Source organism: Triticum urartu, chromosome 2 (assembly GCF_003073215.2).
Source record: "Triticum urartu cultivar G1812 chromosome 2, Tu2.1, whole genome shotgun sequence".
In the NCBI taxonomy this organism is placed as follows: Eukaryota; Viridiplantae; Streptophyta; class Magnoliopsida; order Poales; family Poaceae; genus Triticum; species Triticum urartu.
This window is the reverse complement of record NC_053023.1, coordinates 735,111,437-735,128,773: the sequence shown is the minus strand read 5'-3', so window position 1 is coordinate 735,128,773 and position 17,337 is coordinate 735,111,437. Positions and strand designations below refer to the sequence as shown.

The window sequence follows — 17,337 nt, the reverse complement described above, 5'->3', positions numbered from 1 at the left end:
CGAGTACTGGACTGCAAGCTAAGCCCCCGAGTGGGAGGCTCGCTCACCACTTGGTAGGATTTTCAAATACTTAGGCGAGTACTGGACTGCAGCTAAGCCCCCGAGTGGGAGGCTGGCTCACCACTCGGTAGGATTTTCAAACACTTAGGCGAAACGGGTTCGCAGCTAAGCCTCCCGAGTGAGGCTGGCTCGCCACTTCGGTAGGAAATTATTTTTACAAACTTAGGCGAAAAGGATTCGCAGCTAAGCCACCCAGTGGGGGATTTCTCACGCAACAAAAACAATAACAATCATGGGAAAATTATAACGCTCTTGTCTTTGATAGATAAACTACAGAAGTTTTTATTATTACATCTCATCCGAGTGAGAATTCAAGTATAAAAGGGGCGGAGTAGCTCCGCATTCCAGGCTCGTGGCTCATCAATCTGGCGATCGACATTATAAGGTGGTATGCTCCATTGTGGAGGACTCTGGTGACTATGAAGGGACCTTCCCAAGTAGGAGCGAGTTTGTGTGGATCGACGCAAGTCCTGCTGATAGATGGTTGATCGGATCATGGCCATTTCTCTTTCTTCTTCCAGGAGGTCGACTGCGTCCTGCCGGGAATGTTCTGCTTCATCTTCAGAGTAGAGCTCGACTCGGGGTGCGTTGTGAAGCAGGTCACTCGGCAAAACTGCTTCGGCTTCGTAGACCAGAAAGAATGGGGTTCTTCCAGTCGATCGGTTCGGGGTTGTCCTCAATCCCCAAAGAACTGATGGAAGCTCGTCGACCCATGCACCTGCTACGTGCTTGAGATCGCGCATCAGTCGGGGTTTCAGTCCTTTGAGAATTAAGCCGTTTTCTCTTTCCGCTTGTCCATTCGACTGGGGGTGAGCGACTGAAGCGTAGTCGACTCGTGTGCCTTGAGAGGCGCAAAAGGCTATGAATTTGTCAGAATCGAAGTTTGACCCATTGTCAGTGATGATGCTGTGCGGAACTCCATATCTGAATATCAACTCTCTGATGAAACTGATAGCAGTGCAAGCATCAAGATTCTTGATAGGCTTAGCTTCAATCCATTTGGTGAACTTGTCGACTGCTACTAGCACATGAGTGAAGCCGCTCCTGCCCGTTCTCAGTGGTCCAACCATGTCCAGTCCCCAACCAGCGAAGGGCCAGACGAGTGGAATGGTTTTCAAGGCTGACGCGGGTTTGTGCGACATATTGGAGTAAAACTGACATCCTTCACATTTGTCGACTATCTCTTTCGCCATTTCATTCGCCCTTGGCCAGTAAAATCCCGCTCGGTATGCTTTAGCCACAATGGTCTGAGAGGACGCATGATGACCACAGGTCCCCGAGTGGATATCATCAAGGATTATCTGACCTTCTTCTGGTGTTATACACTTCTGACTGACTCCAGTCGCGCTTTCTCTATACAACTGTCCTTTTATGACTGTAAAGGCCTTGGATCGACGGACGATCTATCGAGCCTCTTCTTCGTCCTCTGGGAGTTCTTTCCTTAGGATGTACGCGATCTACGGTACCGTCCAGTCGGGAGTGATGACCAAAACTTCCATGATCAGGTCGACCACAACTGGAACTTCAACTTCAATCGGATCCGTGGCACTTTTTGGCTGCGGGGCCTCTTCAGTGAAGGGATCCTCCTGAACTGATGGTGTGTGGATGTGTTCCAAAGACACATTGCTAGGAATGGCTTCTCTTTTTGAACCTATTTTCACCAAATCATCAGCTGCTTGATTTTTCAGTCGGGGTATGTGATGAAGTTCTAACCCCTCGAATTTCTTCTCCAGCTTTCTCACTGCATTGCAATAACCAGTCATGGCCGGACTTCTGACGTCCCACTCCTTCATCACTTGATTAACCACCAATACAACCCCGGCACCGGAACCATTCAGCATTTTGGAACCGTCGAAGAACATGGTCCAATACTCCGAGTGAACCTGAGTCGGCAGTTGTTGTTCAATCCACTCGGCGACGAAATCTGCTATTGCTTGAGACTTGATAGCTTTCTTTGCCTCAAACTTGATATCTAGAGGAAGGAGTTCAATCGCCTATTTTGCCACTCGACCAGTTGCATCTCTGTTGTGCAGGATCTCTGACAATGGAGCGTCGCTGACGACTATAATGGAATGATCAGAGAAGTAGTGAGCAACCTTCTTTGTGGTCATATAAATCCCATATACAAGCTTCTGATAATGAGGATATCTTTGCTTCGACGGGGTCAAAACTTCAGAAACATAATATACTGGGCGCTGAACTTTGAAGGCTTTTCCTTCTTCTTCCCGCTCGACCGTAAGTACCGTACTGACGACTTGTCCCGTGGCTGCGATGTAAAGCAGCAAAGGCTCTTTGCTGATTGGAGCAGCAAGCACCGGCTAGGTGGAGAGCAGAGCTTTGAGCTCTGCAAACGCTACATCAGCTTCAGGAGTCCACTCGAACTTGTCTGACTTCTTCATCAATCGGTAAAGAGGCTATGCCTTTTCACCAAGACGAGAGATGAATCGACTTAAAGCGGCCAAGCAACCAGTAAGCTTCTGGACATCGTGCACTCGCACTGGACATTTCATCCGGATTATAGTACCAACTTTTTCTGGATTGGCGTCGATTCCCCGTTCGGAAACGAGAAAACCGAGTAACTTTCCGCCAGGAACTTAGAATGTGCACTTTGATGGATTAAGCTTGATATCGTACCTCCTGAGGTTGGCAAAGGTTTCAGCAAGGTCAGTCAGCAGGCCGGAACCCTTCCGTGACTTGACCACAATATCATGAAGGAAATATGCCCTAGAGGCAATAATATTAATAAAGTTATTATTTATTTCCTTATATCATGATAAATGTTTATTATTCATGCTAGAATTGTATTATCCGGAAACATAATACTTGTGTGAATACATAGACAAACCAAACGTCACTAGTATGCCTCTACTTGACTAGCTCATTAATCGAAGATGGTTATGTTTCCTAACCATAGACATGTGTTGTCATTTGATTAATGGGATCACATCATTAGGAGAATGATGTGATTGACATGACCCATTCCATTAGCTTAGCACCCGATCGTTTAGTATGTTGCTATTGCTTTCTTCATGACTTATACATGTTCCTATGACTAGAGATTATGCAACTCCCGTTTACCGGAGGAACACTTTGTGTGCTACCAAACGTCACAACGTAATGGGTGATTATAAAGGAGCTCTACAGGTGTCTCCAAAGGGTACATGTTGGGTTGGCGTATTTCGAGATTAGGATTTGTCACTCCGATTGTCGGAGAGGTATCTCGGGCCCTCTCGGTAATGCACATCACATAAGCCTTGCAAGCATTGCAACTAATGAGTTAGTTGTGAGATGATGTATTACGAAACGAGTAAAGAGACTTGCCGGTAATGAGATTGAACTAGGTATTGAGATACCGACGATCGAATCTCGGGCAAGTAACATACCGATGACAAAGGCAACGTATGTTGTTATGCGGTCTGACCGATAAAGATCTTCGTAGAATATGTGGGAGCCAATATGAGCATCTAGGTTCCGCTATTGGTTATTGACCGGGGACGTGTCTCGGTCATGTCTACATTGTTCTCGAACCCGTAGGGTCCGCATGCTTAAGGTTTCGATGACAGTTTCATTATGAGTTTATATGTTTTGACGTACCGAAGGAGTTCAGAGTTCCGGATGAGATCGGGGACATGACGAGAAGTCTCGAAATGGTCGAGACGTAAAGATCGATATATTGGACGACTATATTCGGACATCGGAAAGGTTCTGAGTGATTCGGGTATTTTCAGAGGTACCGGGGAGTTACGGGAATACGAGGAAGAAGCAATGGGCCTTAATGGGCCTTAGTGGGAAGGACCAGGAGGTGGCGCGCGCCCCTCCCAAGCCCAGACCGAATTGGACAAGGGGTTTGGGGCACGGCCCCTCTCTCCCTTCCTTCCCCTCTTCCCCCCTTTCCCCCCTTCTCCTAGTTGGACTAGGAAAGGTGGAAACCTACTCCAACTAGGAGTAGGAATCCTACTCCTCCTTGGCGCGCCCACAAGGGCCGGCCGGCCTCCCCCTTGCTCCTTTATATACGGGGGCAGGGGGCACCCCATAGACACACAAGTTGATCCACGTGATCATATTCTTAGCCGTGTGTGGTGCCCCCTTCCACCATAATCCTCGATAATATTGTAGTGGTGCTTAGGCGAAGCCCTGCGATGGTAGTACATCAAGATCGTCACCACGCCGTCGTGCTGACGGAACTCTTCCCCGACACTTTGCTGGATCGGTCGGAGTCCGGGGATCGTCATCGAGCTGAATGTGTGCTAGAACTCGGAGGTGCCGTAGTTTCGGTGCTTGATCGGTCGGGCCGTGAAGACGTACGACTACATCAACCGCGTTGTGCTAACGCTTCCGCTGTCGGTCTACAAGGGTACGTAGATCACACTCTCCCCTCTCGTTGCTATGCATCACCATGATCTTGCGTGTGCGTAGGAAATTTTTTGAAATTACTACGTTCCCCAACAGTGGTGTTAGAGCCAGGTTTATGTGTTGATGTTATATGCACGAGTAGAACACAAGTGAGTTGTGGGCGATATAAGTCATACTGCTTACCAGCATGTCATACTTTGGTTCGGCGGTATTGTTGGACGAAGCGGCCCGGACCGACATTACGCGTACGCTTACGCGAGACAGGTTCTCCCGACGTGCTTTGCACAAAGGTGGCTAGCGGGTGTCAGTTTATCCAACTTTAGTTGAACCGAGTGTGGCTACGCCCAGTCCTTGCGAAGGTTAAAACAGCATCAACTTGACAAACTATCATTGTGGTTTTGATGCGTAGGTAAGATTGGTTCTTGCTTAAGCCCGTAGCAGCCACGTAAAACTTGCAACAACAAAGTAGAGGACATCTAACTTGTTTTTGCAGGGCATGTTGTGATGTGATATGGTCAAGACATGATGCTAAATTTTATTGTATGAGATGATCATGTTTTGTAACCAAGTTATCGGCAACTGGCAGGAGCCATATGGTTGTCGCTTTATTGTATGCAATGCAATTATGCTGTAATGCTTTACTTTATCACTAAACGGTAGCGATAGTCGTGGAAGCATAAGATTGGCGAGACGACAATGATGCTACGATGGTGATCAAGGTGTCGCGCCGGTGACGATGGTGATCATGACAGTGCTTCAAAGATGGAGATCACAAGCACAAGATGATGATGGCCATGTCATATCACTTATATTGATTGCATGTGATGTTTATCTTTTATGCATCTTATCTTGCTTTGTTTGATGGTAGCTTTTTAAGATGATCTCTCACTAATTATCAAGAAGTGTTCTCCCTGAGTATGCACCGTTGCGAAAGTTCTTCGTGCTGAGACACCACGTGATGATTGGGTGTGATAGGCTCTACGTTCAAATACAACGGGTGCAAAACAGTTGCACACGCGGAATACTCAGGTTATACTTGACGAGCCAAGCATATACAGATATGGCCTCGGAACACGGAGACTGAAAGGTCGAGCGTGAATCATATAGTAGATATGATCAACATAGTGATGTTCACCAATGAAGCTGCTCCATCTCACGTGATGATCGGACATGGTTTAGTTGATTTGGATCACGTGATCACTTAGAGGATTAGAGGGATGTCTATCTAAGTGGGAGTTCTTAAGTAATATGATTAATTGAACTTTAATTTATCATGAACTTAGTCCTGGTAGTATTAGCATATCTATGTTGTAGATCAATAGCTCGCGTTGTTGCTTCCCTTTATTTTTTGATATGTTCCTAGAGAAAATTGTGTTGAAATATGTTAGTAGCAATGATGCGGATTGGATCCGTGATCTGAGGTTTATCCTCATTGCTGCACAGAAAAATTATGCTCTAGAGACGGCCGCATTCACGTTAAATAGGGCACCATCAAAATCCGTCGAAACGATGCCTTATGAACTATGGTTTGGCAAGAAACCAAAGTTGTCGTTTCTGAAAGTTTGGGGCTGCGATGCTTATGTGAAAAAACTTCAACCTGATAAGCTCGAACCCAAATCGGAGAAATGTGTCTTCATAGGATATCCAAAGGAAACTATTGGATACACCTTCTATCACAAATCCGAAGGCAAGACTTTTGTTGCTAAATTCGGAAACTTTCTAGAGAAGGAGTTTCTCTCGAAAGAAGTGAGTGGGAGGAAAGTAGAACTTGACGAGGTAACTGTACCTGCTCCCTTATTGGAAAGTAGTACATCACAGAAACCTGTTTCTGTGACACCTACACCAATTAGTGAGGAAGCTAATGATAATGATCATGAAACTTCAGAACAAGATACTACTGAACCTCGTAGATCAACGAGAGTACGATCCGCGCCAGAGTGGTACGGTAATCCTGTTCTGGAAGTCATGCTACTAGATCATGACGAACCTAGAACTATGAAGAAGCGATGGTGAGCCCAGATTCCGCAAAATGGCTTGAAGTAGGGATGGCAATGGGGACAATCCCCTATGGGGTTACCTACAACATCCCCATCCCCATCTATTCCCTATCATCCCATCCCCATCCCCGTTTACGTGAGTGGGGATGAAATTTCCCCATACCCATGCCCCACTAGGGAATTGGGTCCCCATCCCCATAAACAAATACACATATACATAATATGACACCCTATAATCAACATACATACATGGTGTTGTCCTTGTCCTACTAATGCCTATCTAGGTCGTATTGACTTCTTGGTCATGGTGGCAGCTGAGGTGAGGATGTGAGATACATTTAAGGTTTTTTCAGAGCTTTTTTTGTTTTCGCAAGTTTGTTTGTGAATATTTTAAGGTTGACCGCAGTATCACAGTTACTAACCGGGTCCCCGATGGGTATTGGGTCTGGGGAATAGGATATCATCCCCATCCCCGTTGTACCCTATGGGGAATAAAATAGTTTGGTAAATATCCCCATGGGGATGTTTTTTGCCCATCCCCACACCCTAATAGATGAAATCCCCATGGGTTTGGCGGGTATGGGGCCCCGTTGCCATCCCTAGCTTGAAGCCATGAAATCTGAGATGGGATCCATGTATGAGAACAAAGTATGGACTTTGGTTGACTTGCCCAATGATCGGCAAGCAATTGAGAATAAATGGATTTTCAAGAAGAAGACTGACGCTGACGGTAATGTTACTTTCTACAAAGCTCGACTTGTCGCAAAAGGTTTTTGGCAAGTTCAAGGGATTGACTATGATGAGACCTTCTCACCCGTAGCGATGCTTAAGTCTGTCCGAATCATGTTAGCAATTGCCACATTTTATGATTATGAAATTTGGCAAATGGATGTCAAAACTGCTTTCCTGAATGGATTTCTGCAAGAAGAGTTGTATATGATGCAGCTGGAAGGTTTTGTCGATCCAAAGGGAGCTAACAAAGTGTGCAAGCTCCAGCGATCCATTTATGGACTGGTGCAAGCCTCTCGGAGTTGGAATAAACGCTTTGATAGTGTGATCAAAGCATTTGGTTTTGTACAAACTTTTGGAGAAGCCTGTATTTACAAGAAAGTGAGTGGGAGCTCTGTAGCATTTCTGATATTATATGTAGATGACATATTGCTAATGGAAATGATATAGAATTTCTGGATAGCATAAAAGGATACTTGAATAAGAGTTTTTCAATGAAAGACCTCGGTGAAGCTGCTTACATATTGGGCATTAAGATCTATAGAGATAGATCAAGACGCTTAATTGGACTTTCACAAAGCACATACCTTGACAAAGTTTTGAAGAAGTTCAAAATGGATCAAGCAAAGAAAGGATTCTTGCCTGTGTTACAAGGTGTGAAATTGAGTAAGACTCAATCCCCGACCAATGCAGAAGATAGAGAGAAAATGAAAGATGTTCCCTATGCTTCAGCCATAGGCTCTATCATGTATGCAATGCTGTGTACCAGACCTGATGTGTGTCTTGCTATAAGTCTAGCAGGGAGGTACCAAAGTAATCCAGGAGTGGATCACTGGACAGCGGTCAAGAACATCCTGAAATACCTAAAAAGGACTAAGGATATGTTTCTCATATATGGAGGTGACAAAGAGCTCATCGTAAATGGTTACGTTGATGCAAGCTTTGACACTTATCCGGACGATTCTAAATCGCAAACCGGATACGTGTTTACATTAAACGGTGGAGCTGTCAGTTGGTGCAGTTCTAAACAAAGCGTTGTGGCGGGATCTACATGTGAAGCGGAGTACATAGCTGCTTCGGAAGCAGCAAACGAAGGAGTCTGGATGAAGGAGTTCATATCCGATCTAGGTGTCATACCTAGTGCATCGGGTCCAATGAAAATCTTTTGTGACAATACTGGTGCAATTGCCTTGGCAAAGGAATCCAGATTTCACAAGAGAACCAAGCACATCAAGAGACACTTCAATTCCATCCGGGTTCTAGTCCAGGTGGGAGACATAGAGATTTGCAAGATACATACGGATCTGAACATAGCAGACCCGTTGACTAAGCCTCTTCCATGAGCAAAACATGATCAGCACCAAAGCTCCATGGGTGTTAGAATCATTACTGTGTAATCTAGATTATTGACTCTAGTGCAAGTGGGAGACTGAAGGAAATATGCCCTAGAGGCACTAATATTGTTATTATTTTATTTCCTTATATCATGATAAATGTTTATTATTCATGCTAGAATTGTATTATCCGGAAACATAATACTTGTGTGAATACATAGACAAACCAAACGTCACTAGTATGCCTCTACTTGACTAGCTCATTAATCGAAGATGGTTATGTTTCCTAACCATAGACATGTGTTGTCATTTGATTAATGGGATCACATCATTAGGAGAATGATGTGATTGACATGACCCATTCCATTAGCTTAGCACCCGATCGTTTAGTATGTTGCTATTGCTTTCTTCATGACTTATACATGTTCCTATGACTATGAGATTATGCAACTCCCGTTTACCGGAGGAACACTTTGTGTGCTACCAAACGTCACAACGTAATTGGGTGATTATAAAGGAGCTCTACAGGTGTCTCCAAAGGTACATGTTGGGTTGGCGTATTTCGAGATTAGGATTTGTCACTCCGATTGTCGGAGAGGTATCTCCGGGCCCTCTCGGCAATGCACGTCACATAAGCCTTGCAAGCATTGCAACTAATGAGTTAGTTGTGAGATGATGTATTACGAAATGAGTAAAGAGACTTGCCGGTAACGAGATTGAACTAGGTATTGAGATACCGACGATCGAATCTCGGGCAAGTAACATACCGATGACAAAGGGAACAACGTATGTTGTTATGCGGTCTGACCGATAAAGATCTTCGTAGAATATGTGGGAGCCAATATGAGCATCCAGGTTCCGCTATTGGTTATTGACCGGGGACGTGTCTCGGTCATGTCTACATTGTTCTCGAACCCGTAGGGTCCGCATGCTTAAGGTTTCGATGACAGTTTCATTATGAGTTTATATGTTTTGACGTACCGAAGGAGTTCAGAGTTCCGGATGAGATCGGGGACATGACGAGAAGTCTCGAAATGGTCGAGACGTAAAGATCGATATATTGGACGACTATATTCGGACATCGGAAAGGTTCTGAGTGATTCGGGTATTTTCAGAGGTACCGGGGAGTTACGGGAATACGAGGAAGAAGCAATGGGCCTTAATGGGCCTTAGTGGGAAGGACCAGGAGGTGGCGCGCGCCCCTCCCAAGCCCAGACCGAATTGGACAAGGGGTTTGGGGCACGGCCCCTCTCTCCCTTCCTTCCCCTCTTCCCCCCTTTCCCCCCTTCTCCTAGTTGGACTAGGAAAGGTGGAAACCTACTCCAACTAGGAGTAGGAATCCTACTCCTCCTTGGCGCGCCCACAAGGGCCGGCCGGCCTCCCCCTTGCTCCTTTATATACGGGGGCAGGGGGCACCCCACACACAAGTTGATCCACGTGATCAGATTCTTAGCCGATGTGCGGTGCCCCCTTCCACCATTAATCCTCGATAATATTGTAGCGGTGCTTAGGCGAAGCCCTGCGACGGTAGTACATCAAGATCGTCACCACGCCGTCGTGCTGACTCGGAACTCTTCCCCGACACTTTGCTGGATCGGGGGGATCGTCATCGAGCTGAATGTGTGCTAGAACTCGGAGGTGCCGTAGTTTCGGTGCTTGATCGGTCGGGCCGTGAAGACGTACGACTACATCAACCGCGTTGTGCTAACGCTTCCGCTGTCGGTCTACAAGGGTACGTAGATCACACTCTCCCCTCTCGTTGCTATGCATCACCATGATCTTGCGTGTGCGTAGGAAAGTTTTTGAAATTACTACGTTCCCCAACATATCATCCATGTATGCTTCCACATTCCGACTGATTTGAGTGAGCAAACACTTCTGAATCATCCTCATGAATATGGCTCCGGAATTCTTGAGACCGAATGGCATGGTAACATAACAGAAGCACCCGAATGGAGTGATGAAAGCTGTTTTGATCTCGTCAGGTCCATACAGACGGATCTGAGGGTACCCGGAATAGGCGTCTAAAAAAGGCAGTCGCTCACATCCCGCAGTCGAGTCGACTATCTGGTCGATGCGGGGGAGAGGAAAATGATCTTTCGGGCAGGCCCGATTGATATGTTTAAAGTCAATGCACATGCGAAGTGACTTGTCCTTCTTGGGGACCATGACAACGTTGGCGAGCCACTCGGAGTGGTAAATCTCTCAGATGAACTCCGCTGCTAAGAGCCGATCCACCTCCTCACCAATAGCCTTTCTCTTCTGGACGGTGGACCGTCAGAGATGTTCTTTGACGGGTTTCACTTTTGAGTCGACTCGTAGGCGGTGCTCAGCCAGCCCCCTGGGAACACCCGGCATGTCAGAAGGCTTCCATGCGAAGATGTCCCAGTTCTCACGGAGGAACTGGATGGGCGCTTCTTCCTATTTTGAGTCAAGTGTTGTTGAGATATGAGTCGGAGCAGCACTGGGATCGGTCGGGTGAATGTGAACCGGCTTCGTTTCGCCAGACGACTAAAAAGATGATTCTGTAGCGGGCTTCTTGGCTCGCAACAAATCACTCGGGTCTGCAGTCTTCTGGTACTCCTGTAGCTCCACCACTGCCATCTGAGCATCAGCGATCTTTGAGCCTTTCTGAAAACACTCTTCTGCTTTCTTTCGATTGCTCGTAACAGTGATCACACCTTTGGGACCAGGGATCTTCAATTTGAGATACACATAACATGGTCGAGCCATGAAGCGTGCGTAAGCTGGCCTGCCCAAAATAGCATGATAAGCACTCTGGAAATCCACGACTTCGAACGTCAACTTTTCTTTGCGGTAATTCTTGGAATCACCGAAAACCACATCAAGAGCAATTTGGCCGAGTGACTCAGCCTTCTTCCCAGGAATGACTCCATGGAAACTCATGTTGCTGGTACTGAGTCTGGACATCGGAATGCCCATCCCTTTCAATGTCTCAGCATACAGTATGTTCAAACCACTGCCACCATCCATCAAGACTTTAGTCAGTCGAGTGCCTTCAACAACTGGGTCGACCACCAAAGCTTGCCTCCCAGGGGTGGCAATGTGCGTTGGGTGATCGGACTGGTCGAATGTGATGGCAGTCTGAGACCACTTCAGATAACTGGGTGTCGCCGGAGCAACCATATTCACCTCACGGTTGATAACTTTCAGTCGACTTTTGCTATCAACATCAACAAAAATCATCAAGGTGGAATTGACCTGGGGGTATCCATCATCACTATCTTCCTTGTCCTCAACTTTGTCCGACTCCTTTTCCTTATCTTTGGGCTGTTTGCCCTGGAACTGCTGGATCAAGAGCCGACACTGTCGAGTGGTATGTTTCGGGTAAATGAGCTTACCCTCTTCATCTTTCTTGGTGTGGATGTGACATGGCAAATCCAACACATCATTTCCGTCTTGGTCTTTAACTTTCTTGGGGTTCCAAGGCCCTTTGGGTTTTCCCTTAAACTTTCCTTGAGTTACAGCCAAGGCTTCCCCAGGAGCAGCTGGCTCGGCTTTCCGCTTCTGTTTCCGATTGGAATTTCCTCCTCCGGTTTCTTGGGCGACTGACTTTTGCTTGCCACTCCGGAGTCGATCCTCATCTTCACCATTAGCGTACTTGGTGGCAATCTCCATCATCTGATTCAGAGACATGTCTCCGGTTCGACCGAATTTCAGATTCAGTTCTCTGTACTTGACGCCTTCTTTGAAGGCACAAACTGCTTGGTGATCAGGCACATTCTCTACCGTGTGATGTAACGTGATCCATCTCTGGATGTAATCCCTCAAAGTTTCATTCGGCTTCTGCACGCAAGACCGCAGTTCTGTTAGCCCTAGGGATGGCAACGGGGCCCCATACCCGCCAAACCCATGGGGATTTCATCTATTAGGGTGTGGGGATGGGCAAAAAACATCCCCATGGAGATATTTACCAAACTATTTTATTCCCCATAGGGTACAACGGGGATGGGGATGATATCCTATTCCCCAGACCCAATACCCATCGGGGACCCGGTTAGTAACTGTGATACTGCGGTCAACCTTAAAATATTCACAAACAAACTTGCGAAAACAAAAAAAGCTCTGAAAAAACCTTAAATGTATCTCACATCCTCACCTCAGCTGCCACCATGACCAAGAAGTCAATACGACCTAGATAGGCATTAGTAGGACAAGGACAATACCATGTATGTATGTTGATTATAGGGTGTCATATTATGTATATGTGTATTTTTTTATGGGGATGGGGACCCAAATGGGGCCCCGTTCCCTAGTGGGGAATGGGTATGGGGAAATTTCATCCCCACTCATGTAAACAGGGATGGGGATGGGATGATAGGGAATAGATGGGGATGGGGATGTTGTAGGTAACCCCATAGGGGATTGTCCCCATTGCCATCCCTAGTCAGCCCTGCCGGTCGCTTGCATGTTCCTTCAAATGTGGTGACAAACACTCGGGCGAGATCTTCTCAAGTGTAAATGCTGCTGGGTGCTAACTGATTCAGCCACGCTCTGGCCGAGCCCTCCAACATGAGAGGCAGGTGCTTCATGGCCACTTCATCATTGCCACCACCAATCTGGACAGCCACTCGGTAGTCTTCAAGCCAAGTGTCGGGCTTGGACTCACCAGTGAACTTACTGACTCCAGTCGCCAACCTGAAGTTGGGAGGAATCACAGCGGCCCTGATGGCTCTACTAAAGCACTCTGGCCCCGAAACATGTACTCTGCTGCTGGTAGGTGCGCCTCTGTCGTGACCTTCTCGGTGAGCTCTGTTCCTGTCGACCAAACCTTGAACGAGAATGGATCTCGCATCAAAGCCTGGTTCCCTGGGGTCGACTGGAATCCTTCTCCCAACACTATGAGGGTGCCTGTCATCCTGCTATCGAGGCACATACGACCCACTCCTCGGGGGAGGGGTGGTCACTCGATGTTGATCATCACGATTGAATCGGTGATCATACTGCTCACGGTTTCCGTACTGGTCACGCCGGTCCCCACGTCCCTCACGCCTCTGGGGCGATTTTGGGCTATGAGCCGATTGGACTGTGTCTGCAGCAATGGATCTTCTATGAATCCTGTTCCGCGACTGAGAAACGGCGGAATTCTGGTCTCCTGCTGCCCGGAGTAACGCTCTGATCTGCAGCAAGCCTTTGCCAGCCTCTGACTGGGAAGGCTGAATCGACTCTGCTATACGGGCTGCAGCTGCTAAATTCTGAATCGGAGTTTGATATACCTGCGGGGGCGGAAAGAGCTGACGTCGACTGGATTCTGGAACCCGTTGTTGCACACGCTCGTCGAGTGCTCGCTGGAGGTTCTCCAGTCGAGTGCGCTCAGCCAAGTTTGCCAGGCGCGCGTCTTCCAAGGCACGAGCCTCGGGGGTTTCTCCAACGATAGGAGTGTGCGGTGCATCCATGTTCCGGCGACGAAGTTCTTCTCTCTGCAGCGACGTGAGAGGCTCGGGGAGATATTCCTCATGGGGATGCGACGGGTCGCCTCCACCTGCGCCTCCATTAGTGCGGGGAAAACCGGGAGGACTGCGCGGTCCATCGACCATCAGAACCTCCGCCGCCGGATCACTGCTGTCGCACTCGGATGCGGTCTCTGCGGAGCCAGTCGATAGGTCGAACAGGCCGTAGAGGGATTCGTCGGGCTCGATCGCCGCGACTTGAGGGGTGGCCGACTGGCGTGCCACCGCGTGTCTCACCCACCGCTGAAGTCTCGACCGACCGGAGCGCTTGCGCCGGCGGGAAACGGGAAGGGAAGACAACACAGGGGCCGACCGATAATGGGTCGACGGTTGCCGCAAGAGGACGCCGCGGATGCACGCGCGAAAGTGCGTTGCCCCGCGGACAGGGAGTGCGTCGACGTCGAGCGGAGCCTCCTGAAGCCAAGCAGAGTCGTCGGCGATGAACGTGAGCGCGCCGAGACGGATCTCGCGGCCCTCCACCAAAACTCCGCCAGAAACCATGATGATTTGGATCGGAAAAGATCGCAACTCCTCCAACAAATCGCTAAGACACCAGCCCCACGGTGGGCGCCAACTGTCGTGGTTCTAAGTCTGACAGTAATGTAGGGGGTAGGTATGAAGAGGCAAGATCTTAGCTATGGAGTAGTTGTAAGCACACGAGGTTTACGAGTTCAGGCCCTTCTCGGAGGAAGTAATAGCCCTACGTCTCGGAGCCCGGAGGCGGTCGACTGGATTATGTGTGTATGAATCACAGGGGTGCGAACCCTTTACACTGAGGAGGGGGGTGGCTTATATAGAGTTCGCCAGACCCCTCTGGGCCTCAGTTATGCAGGGTTTTAAGTACATTAAGGTCGGGCGTTACTGGTAACACCCCTAATAAAGTGCTATGATGACCATAAAAGCTACTTAATGACCGACAATTAGTGTGCGGAGTGACTTTAGGTCTCCTGGCCGTCGAGTGGTTGGATCTTGGTCGAGTGATTGCTTCTTGGTCGAGTGTCTTCGAGTCTGTCGAGTGGAACACCTCCAAGTCGATTGAAAGGTGATTTCTTCTAGAGATGTCCTTGGGTAGGGCAGTTAGGACAGGTCCATGACCCTACCCTAGGTACATACCTTCATCAGGTAGGATTGCGAAAAATGGTAGAAACTCGTTGTATATAAGTGGAACATAAACTACAAAAAAGAAATAAACAAAGGATGTCTCATAGCTAGAACCCAACGGTTTTGCGTCTCACATCCTCCTACCGTCGGCCCTACCTCCGACGGCCTTTGGGCCGTGGAGGTGCAGAGGATCTCGGCCCCCCCGTCAGCGGGAGGGATCTTGTTCTAATTTTTGTTAGGTTGAACGTCTTGGTTAGGGCTGTGTCTCCACATCCTATCCCCGCCTCGATGGTGCGAATAGCATCGTCGGAGGATGTGTTAAAATATGTCTCCATCGGATGTCGCGGAATTCGATCGGTGCTTGTCTTCAGCGGATCTATTTGGATCCAGTTTTTTTATCTTCTTTCATGTAGTTACAGGTTTGATCTTTCCGTTCTACAAGTCTCTTCATCGGCAATGGTTGTTCCTGTGGTGCGTTGGTACTTTGGGGCCTTAGCTCAACGACTTTCTGATGGTCTATTACAAGTTACAACAAGGTTTGTCCAGCTCCAGTGAGGGAGGGGCGATGAGGGCACGACGCCTTCAGCTCACTCCAGCGCTTGTAGTCGTAACTAGATGGTCCATGGACTTGGTTGTAATTTTTTCTTTACCTCTACTGTTCTATGTACTGTCATGATTGATGCATAGATTAGAAATTTTTCTCGCAAAAAAAAGATTGTGAACTAACAAATTCTCAGACTCGTGATAATTAAAAATACCGATACCCTTGTAGGGTAATTAGTGTGGGTAATCTAATTGCAATTATATGTAGATCCCACCAAATGAGTTTGGCTTGGATTGCTAAATCTCAGTTGAGTGAGACTTAATCAAGCCTCTGTTGATGTTATATTCATGAGATTTTACCGAAGATCCGTGCAAAAAAAAAGATACTTTTTGTATTTTATGTTGCTTGACTAAAACTTTGTTAAATCTTAGTTGACTGAGATCTAACTACACCTTTGTTTTTCTTCCTTGATTAACATGGAACTTCCTGAGTGTCTAAAAAAAAGATTGTGAACTAACAAATTCTCAGACTGATAGATTCAAACAAAAAAGAAAAAGAAAATCACAAACAGATAGATCTATATATATATATATATATATATAGGCAGTTTGTGAGTGTATTTACCTCATGTCCTTGAGAAGCTCCTTGAGCATGTTAGTGAGGTCGTCTTCATCCTTGTTGTCGATGTCATCTAGGGGTTCTTCTTCCTTGATGCCTTGCGCGTTATCTACTTTTGGCTTGACGATTTGACGAAGCATGCGCCTCAGCAGTCCCTCCATATCCTTTGTGCCGCGGAACGCCTGGGACACGGAGACTTGTGCTTGGCGTTGGAAGTCCGCCTCCAGCTGCTGGCACACCTCCATGGCCAGCGTAGTCTTCCCGAGCCCTCCGAACCCCACGATGGAGAACACCTTGGGCTTCATGTCACGCTCACTGTTAATCACAGCCTTAACCATCGCGGCCAGTTCCTTAGCCTGCTCCGTGATGCCCACGAGATGGTCACGGTCGTTTGCTGCCAGGCTGCGCGCATGGCGGAGCACCGGCGCAGAGGTAGAAGGAGAAGTAGAGCGGCTCAGCGCCTTACGGCTGACGCCGTAACGCGCATGACGCTCACTGATCACGACGGCACGGGCGCGGAGCTCCTGGATCTCACGAGCCAGCCGACGGCGAGGGAAGAGCGTCGTGAGGATGCGCTTGGACCAGACGAGGAAGCCGTCTCTCGGCCGGCACCGGATGCGGAGGATGTAAAGGTGAACACAGTCCTCCGCGTCGTAGGCGAGCTCGCGAACCTGCTTCATCCACGCCCGGATGAAGTGGTCCACGGCGCCCTCGTCGGCATCGGACAGCATGCGGAGGATGGCGTTCATGGTGTCCAGCTCGTCCCTGAGCTCAGCCACCTGGCCGGCTACATCGCGGAGCTGCCGGTACTCCTCCCCCACCAGCTGCCCGACGATGGACACAATCTGGGTCGTCCCCTCCATTCTCCCCCGCTCTCCCTTGGCTCTCTTGACTCTCTCCAAGGGTGAGTGGCTGGATCGGAGATGCACAGTTTTGTGGTGTGGTTCGCTATTTCAGATGCTCATTTATCAGGTACGGGGAACATGGTTTGTGTTATTAAGGACAAAGAACATATAGTAGGTAATTAAGGTGGTGAGCAAAGCACTCTCAACCAATGATATACAAGCTCGCACCACCAACAGCCATGCCTAGCTGGACACTGCACATGATCAACCGCTAAACGTAAAATA

At 48.0% G+C, this 17,337-nt stretch overlaps 1 protein-coding gene across 1 annotated transcript in view; it reads right to left on the bottom strand.

The window, feature by feature from the left end:
• Positions 1-17,070, bottom strand: part of LOC125538368 (disease resistance protein Pik-2-like) — a 28,333-nt gene extending 11,263 nt beyond the window's left edge. Inside the window, exons 1-2 of the mRNA XM_048701626.1 lie at positions 16,214-17,070; positions 9,056-9,075 (exon numbers count right to left, since the gene is read on the bottom strand). Coding sequence (XP_048557583.1) covers positions 9,056-9,075; positions 16,214-17,070 — 877 coding nt within the window. The remainder of the gene's footprint in view (positions 1-9,055; positions 9,076-16,213) is intronic.
• Positions 17,071-17,337: the final 267 nt, after the last annotated feature.